Source organism: Puntigrus tetrazona, chromosome 15, assembly GCF_018831695.1.
Source record: "Puntigrus tetrazona isolate hp1 chromosome 15, ASM1883169v1, whole genome shotgun sequence".
In the NCBI taxonomy this organism is placed as follows: Eukaryota; Metazoa; Chordata; class Actinopteri; order Cypriniformes; family Cyprinidae; genus Puntigrus; species Puntigrus tetrazona.
The window spans coordinates 11550234-11557531 of NC_056713.1; the positions used below are offsets into that span (position 1 = coordinate 11550234).

The 7298-nt window shown below is 39.5% G+C and overlaps 1 protein-coding gene and 1 long non-coding RNA gene across 2 annotated transcripts; both read right to left on the reverse strand.

Moving 5' to 3' along the window:
* Window positions 1-2019: 2019 nt before the first annotated feature.
* On the reverse strand, window positions 2020-2518 carry LOC122358562. The gene is made up of 3 exons (XR_006252630.1): window positions 2462-2518; window positions 2230-2316; window positions 2020-2039 (listed from the first exon to the last, which is right to left on the reverse strand). It is a non-coding gene; the product is annotated as an uncharacterized LOC122358562 (long non-coding RNA).
* Window positions 2519-2667: 149 nt separating this feature from the next.
* On the reverse strand, window positions 2668-4077 carry LOC122358630 (protein FAM13B-like). Its single transcript, XM_043258507.1, has 4 exons — window positions 3939-4077; window positions 3641-3758; window positions 3351-3555; window positions 2668-2830 (listed from the first exon to the last, which is right to left on the reverse strand). Exons 1-4 carry the CDS (start codon window positions 3972-3974, stop codon window positions 2668-2670), a joined length of 522 nt encoding a protein of 173 aa, XP_043114442.1. The 5' UTR covers window positions 3975-4077.
* Window positions 4078-7298: the final 3221 nt, after the last annotated feature.

Genomic DNA, 7298 nt, shown 5'->3' on the forward strand with positions numbered 1-7298 from the left:
ATACACACAAATGCTGTTTAAAAACAAACCAAAACCAAACTTTAGCAAGCATTTTCTGCACATTGTTCAATGAATTACCACTGAAGCCATGATTTTGTATTCAAGGTTTGATGCTTGTAGGTATGTATGTTTATTTATTTAGCTGCAGCTTTGTTTTTATTCCCGACTGTTTTTCTTTTAATTCATTTGGCTTGGTTTCTTTATTTCACTTATGGAGCTAATTGTTTTGACAGTGCATCACTAATATTGCACACAATGCTGTTTAAAACATGACCTTGTTTTAATGTTGCTTGTACGTATGCATGTTATTAGTTGGTGTTTTTGAAAATTATTTTGCAGTATTACAGTTTTGTGCTTGTATTTTCATATGTTATACAAAAGCTATTGAATACATTTACCTGTAGTAAAAGAAATGTTTGGTTTGTGTACATGTTTCTTTATTGGACCATGTTTGTTATATATTGTTTGTTTTTAGAATGAATAAAATTAGCATAACTAGTGATTATATATAAAACCAATATAGAGCAATACAGATTTTAAGAGGTAAAACATTTTTAGTTAATGCTGCAGAAGAAACAGTATGCCAAAGTTTCATAATTTGCTATATAACCATTAACGGAAGTAGGTAAATGGTACAGATTTTTACCACAAAATGACCTGGTAATTTTCTGCCAGCAAGTTTTTTTTTTTTTTACAGTGTAGCTGAGACAGTAAAAACTTCAAACTGCAACGGTTAGGGTTAGAATAATGAAAAGATGAAAAAATGAAAACTTAAATACAGGATTGGTTTCTTAGTTGTTTATTGTATATTAAAAACACACACACAGAATTTACTAATAGCACTAATAAATTGAAGTAGTATTAATGATTTAATTTTTTTTTTTTTATGTGAGTTGTGAATATAAAATATCTGTTTATTTTGTAGTACATGTAAATAATTTTTGGCATTTAGAATTTTGATGTTGTATGCATGCAACCAAAAACTAAAGACTGTGTTCATACTTAATAAAAAAAAAAGAGTCATTAAATGATTGAAGCTTTATTTGTGTCAACAAATTTATTTGTGTCACCCTCACCAACCCCAGTGTCTTTCGGTGACCCTCACCAACCCCAGTGACTTTCGTTGACCCACACCAACCCCAATACCTTCCAGTGGCCCTCACCAACCCCATTGTCTTCTGGTGGCCCTCACCAACCCCAGAATCTTCCAGTGGCCCTCACGACCCCATTGTCTTCCAGTGACCCTCACCAACCCCAGAATCTTCCAGTGGCCCTCACCGACCCCAGTGTATTTCGTTGGCCCTCACTGGCTCCAGTGTCTTTCGTTGACCCTCACCAACCCCAGTGTATTTTGTTAGCCCTCATGACCCCAGTGTCTTCCAGTGACCCACACCAACCCCAATACCTTCCAGTGGCCCTCACCGACCCCAGTGTCTTCCAGTAACCCTTACCAACCCCATTGTCTTTCGGTGGCCCTCACCGACCCCAGTGTCTTCCCATGATTCTCACTGCCCTATTGTCTTCCGGTGGCCCTCACAACCCCAGTGTCTTTCGGTCACCCACACCAAGCCCAGTGTCTTCCAGTGACCCTCACCAACCCCATTGTCTTTTGATGGCCCTCACTGGCTCCATTGTCTTTCGGTGACCCTCACCAACCCCAGTATCTTCCAGTGGCCCTCACCGACCCCAGTGTATTTTGTTAGCCCTCATGACCCCAGTGTCTTCCAGTGACCCTCACCAACCCCAGAATCTTCCAGTGGCCCTCACCGACCCCAGTGTATTTCGTTGGCCCTCATGACCCCAGTGTCTTCCCATGATTCTCACCGGCCCTATTGTTTTCCGGTGGCCCTCACCAACCCCATTGTCTTCCGGTGACCCTCACCAAGCCCAGTGTCTTCCAGTAAACCCTCACCAACCCCATTGTCTTTTGGTGGCCCTTACCGACCCCGTGTCTTTCGGTGGCCCTTACAAGCCATCCCTCATGTTTCTTTACTCTTCTATATCTGGTCTCAGAGGCTTTTTCATGCTCTATGTCACTGCTATGTGGCAAAGAAATGAAAAAAGAAAACAAACTTTGTTCACTTAACACATTCATGAACCATATAACTTTAAGGTTAACTTACTCTCATCTAGCTTCATTTACAGTAATATCTTAACTTTCTACGAACACATTGAAAGATCATTGTCTTTCTCTCTTTTTTCCATCATCGAACAGTGATCGTACTGTACCTGTGAGTGCATGAGCACAAATTCCTCCAAAAACCTCTGAATCGTTTTCTCATTCGCCCAAGTCGTCCAGTTTTGGTAACCTTTAATCTAAAAAATACACACATAAAACAAGAGTGTATGTTGACTGACAAGCATTCAACAATTACTTAATTACAAACAAAAACTATAATGACCACCATCCTCTGTGTGTGTGTGTGTGTGTGTGTGTGTGTGTGTGTGTGAGCGTATATACCGTATTTCAGTGAGTGGCAGTTGTGGGGCACACTCTTTAATAGTCCAGTCCATTTTCTCCTCCAACACACAAACATATTTCCAAACATGTTTCAATCTCTCAAAGATATATACAAACCTAAAAATGGTCTGTTATTTTCACACTTAGCAATGACTAATAGTTTAAAACATCCACCAACCCAATCACACAAAGTTACAAACATAAACTTATAACATGAGTGAGTAGTAGAGTAATAAACTCACTGCTGTGTTGCTGGCGGATGCATGAAGATACATGTCTGGCAGCAGGTGGATCAGATTGTCCAGCAGGTGCTTAATCAAAGCATTACACTGCCCCTGTTCCTTAAACATGGTGGGGCTGAAAGGAACGCTGCACATACAAATAACAAATACATATCACCGTACTAAATACCCCACACTCCCCATTCACCCCATACTCATTTTATGACTGACAACTCCATAAGACTGGTCTCTGCATCTTATAATAACTTAAAAATATGTAACATACCATCCCTTATAACACCTCAGCGCTTTTATTTTGTTAGATATTAAAGATATCTAAAGAACACACTATATTCGCTGAATGCACACATACAAACACTCACTGAAAGATGTTGATCCAAAAACGCTTGCCAGCTTTGTAGATGTCATTCGATTGAAATGACTCTCAGCGGCAACACGGGACAGGAAGTACATTAGATAACAGAGGACATTGAAATGTTCCTCTGGAAGAGTCTTCAGCACAGTCCTCAAAGCCTGATTCAGCTCTTCTTTTTTGAATCTGCAACATACAAGGATTCAGTAAGACCGAGTCGGATCCGATAAATCTGTTTTGCTGAGCGGCGAAAGTGCTTAACACGTTCACTCATCACCACCTCAACTTCTCTTACCCTGAACACCTGCAGCAGTTGTGTCTTGTGTGGCTCCGGATAAGTCCACCAGGTATTTCCTTGAGGAAATGTTTCAGTAAGGAGGCCCAAGTATCTACATCCCTACTGTCACGCTCTGGAAAGCCTCCATCATCGAAACCTTTCTTTAGGTCCCTGCAGCGTTGTACTGATCCGCCGACTATGAACAGGCCGATCTTGCTGAGACCTAAACACAAAGACGCGTTTTTGCAAATACACCCAACTTCTACGTACTAGCGATTTAACACTGAGAAACACCGTCGAACACTCACCGTGCTTCTCCACAAACTCCACCATGTGTGTGAGCGCCAGAGGAAGACCCTGCCTCATCTGTCCACTCTTCCTCAGACTAATGAGGGGCACACCAAACACGGCTCTAGGTGTTTCCACCTGCACGGGCCCAAGGTTCAGTAGGAAAACCAGTCCGTAATTTTTAACTCACTCAGAATAATAACACTGCACAGCACATCATGCATTAGAATGGTTTTTAGTTCCAGCAGGCGTACATTTCAACATCTGTACACTAATACACATTTACAATTCGCTATTTGAACATTATGGCATACTCACACACAGTGATAAAGCACCGATCGCTCCCATTTCCATGAATGGATCGGGCTTTTTTTCAGTAGCAGAGCTACCAATCAGAGGAGAGTCCGAAGCCGTAGGTCAAAAGCGGAAAAGGGTCAAAACCGGGAGTCAGTATCGAGTCAAAATCAGTGTCAAAACCAGAAAAAGTCAAAACCGAATGTCAAAATACGACGCGAATCCAAAGCCGATAGTCAAAGTCCGAAAAAGAGTCAAAAACCGTAAAAACCGTAGAAATATTCAGTGTGAAAAAGCAACGCACAAAAACACCAACCGCACAAATCTCCAAAACTCCCAACAAAGAATTCTAAAAAGAACGTTCAAATAACCGCTGCACTCGTCGCGTCATGATGATGTGGAATATTCTGATGAACCCCTTCAGCTCTCTGCGGCGTTTGGGGGATTTTTTGCATATTTGGCTTTAAAACAGTGCCCTAATCACATATTTTGGAGTACATTGATAAAAATGGTCTCGTTTTACAGAGAATCGACCGCATTTTAACAAACGCGTGGGAATTCATATATATGAAATTTTTTTCAACATTTAATGATCAAATCAAAATTTCTATTATTCAAAAAAGATCTGTTTGGTCCACCCCTCTGTATGAGGTCCAGTAAAAGGCAGTAAACGGGAAAATAAATTCGTTGTTTTATCGTCAATAATATATAATTTTACACGGAATACCTCAAATTATTCCACCTATGTTTAACACGTCGGTGTAATAATTCATAATTATTGTTGTATTTGTTTACAATCTAACGATATCCACTGTGTATGGAGCAAGTGGCAGGCGTGTTGGGTTCAAGCGTCGTTATACTTTTTAATGATGTTTCGGATCAATAAAATACATCACATTTCAATGAATGAGAGCTTTCATTTGACATATGACTCATTTATTCTTGGTAAGTTTAAGCGATATAAATATGAACATTAATATTATTATGTGTGTGTGTGGGTGGGTCTTGTTTGTGGGGGGCAAATTCACACTTTATTAGGTTATTTTATGTAACATAAATGCAAAAGTGACTTAGGTTAAAAGAAAAATGAGGTTCTAAGCTTTCAAATGATACCATATACGTCTAGGGCACTGCTTTACAGTTAATAAAGATTTTACCATAACTCTGATGAAGTTCAAGAGGTTAACTACATTAGTAAATGTGCATACATTAACATTTAAACACAGAATTAAATTAAACACATTTTATTATACTGCGATGCAAATAAACTGCGTCAGATTGGATACTATATATTGAAGCTTAAAAATGAATTTGCCAATAAATGTTAAATAACAAAAATATTATAAGTCAAATACATCCACAAACATACGTGTAAACAATATGTACAAACATTAACTAAAGCATATTTTAAAATTCATAGTTTTGGGGTACAAATATTTCAGTTTTTTGCCAAAGTCTATAACTGTGTTTTACTCCCTGACCCAATGATAGCAATTTTTGGTTGGTCAGATTAGTTTGCGTCGCTCAGTCCAAAGGTACGGTCACCTATCCGATATGGTATGATTGTAGCTAAAATTTGATAAAATGTGGGAATCAGTGTTTACTTTTCTACAAGGAGCTACAAAGCTACAAAGACCAAATATTGTAATTTATTTTTGATCGGTTATGCTGGTCTTGTACACCACCATTCTCCTTTTTTTGTCTTATTTTTGTGCTTCATTTTACATATTGCGCCAACGTTTCTCTTGTTACGAAGGGTTTGTCTGTCTGTTATTGTTTGTTTCTCTTGCCTGCAAAAACCATAATAAAAATTAATAATTTACCTAAAGCATATTTTACGAGACAAAGCCGATCATGAACGACTGCATGATACAGCAGACGGATCTTATCCGAATATTATGTAAAAAACGACCTAAGCGTGTTCGCCCGTGTTGTTTTCCCTTTGATGTGTGGCGTAACACCATTTAACACTAATGCAGGCTCGCGAAACGCATTCCTTTGGCCTTGTTTCCAGCTTGCCAGAGCACCTGAGATGGTTGCCATGGTTTCCTGGTCACATATGTTCCGGTAGATGCAGATCAAGCAGCTGTTGAAACGATCTCCAGATCCGTGTGCGCCGTTGGATGAATCCACCCAAGAAGGCGTTTTTACCGCACGCGCAAACACGCCCGTGAGTGTGCATTCGGGACATAATGCTTCGTACATAAATAAATACACTCCGGGCCAAGATTGAACGGAGCTCCGAAGGTGTCGTTGTTCTCTGGAGGACCGAAGCGTTAGTGAGCAGACGCAGCAGGCGCCGATAGAGCCGGACAGTTTGGTCGCAGTGTGTGCAAACACGGAGTAACAGTGGCGAGAGGGGGTGTGATTGCAGGCTGTCTCTCCGGCTGTGCTCCAGTGGCGTGACCGTGTTTCTAAATGCAAAACAAAAAAAAGTCCATCGTTTAAGAATAAAACACCGATTGATGAAATGAGTCCTGCGATTTGCGCGTGAACGCGTGACCATGCCGTGTGGTTCTAGACTAATAAGAGCCTTTGTCCTAATTAAAATGGCAATTAATAACTGGTTCTCCGGTCCCTTGTTGAGCTCGGTGTGGTTCGGGCGCAAGGAGGGAATAATGCGTTCAAATTATAACGTGACGTAAATAAATTAAATTTAAAAATACAAATGCAGTGGCAGGGGAATTAGTACATTTAAATACGCTGATGAGACACACGAAGACCTCTTCTGCATCCGGCAGCACTCCGAGGCGGGAAAGACCTAATCCGTATTTTGCTTCACTTCCTGTCTCCGGAGGAACCTTCTTCTGATCGAATGCTGATGGCAGCGTGACAGTTCAGATACAAAATAAAGACGTTTTCTGAAATCATCTGCGTTTGGTAGCCAGTTTGTGTGGAAATGTATATTTCTGACTAACTTTTCGCTCTTTTGATGTCATTTGTAGAGAGAAATCGGTATTATAGTTATCAGATATTGTTTTAGTTTTATTGTTTTGTTGTAGATCAGTCGTTACGCTGCCTCAGAAACCTATCAGAGGGTGCCTTCCTGTAAAAACGCTGTCTTCGAAGTCATTGCCTCATAAGGCGGCGATGTTATTTCTCTAAAAAACGATTGGTAAAGGTTACATTTTTTTATTTGATGCTATAAATTCCTTCCTTGTAATATACTGTTTCAAATGTGTAACCAGGTGTAAGGAATCAGATGCAGACACACACTTTTATGGTGTTAAATTTTACTTTATTTATTTATTTGGGCCACAATTTCTTAATTGTTTGAATATAACACACTTCTCATCCATTCATATATATATATATATATATATATATATATATATATATATATATATATATATATATATATATATATATATATATATAACCTTT

What these genes read in the sequence shown, in the direction of transcription:
- LOC122358630 (XM_043258507.1), bottom strand. Translation starts at nt 3,974, where the DNA reads ATGGAAATGGGAGCGATCGGTGCTTTATCACTGTGT. An exon ending in GGAGTTTGTGGAGAAGCACG is followed by an intron (nt 3,556 to 3,640) that starts GTGAGTGTTCGA and finishes CTTTGTGTTTAG; the next exon opens with GTCTCAGCAAGATCGGCCTG. An exon ending in AACTGCTGCAGGTGTTCAGG is followed by an intron (nt 2,831 to 3,350) that starts GTAAGAGAAGTT and finishes TTGTATGTGCAG; the next exon opens with CGTTCCTTTCAGCCCCACCA.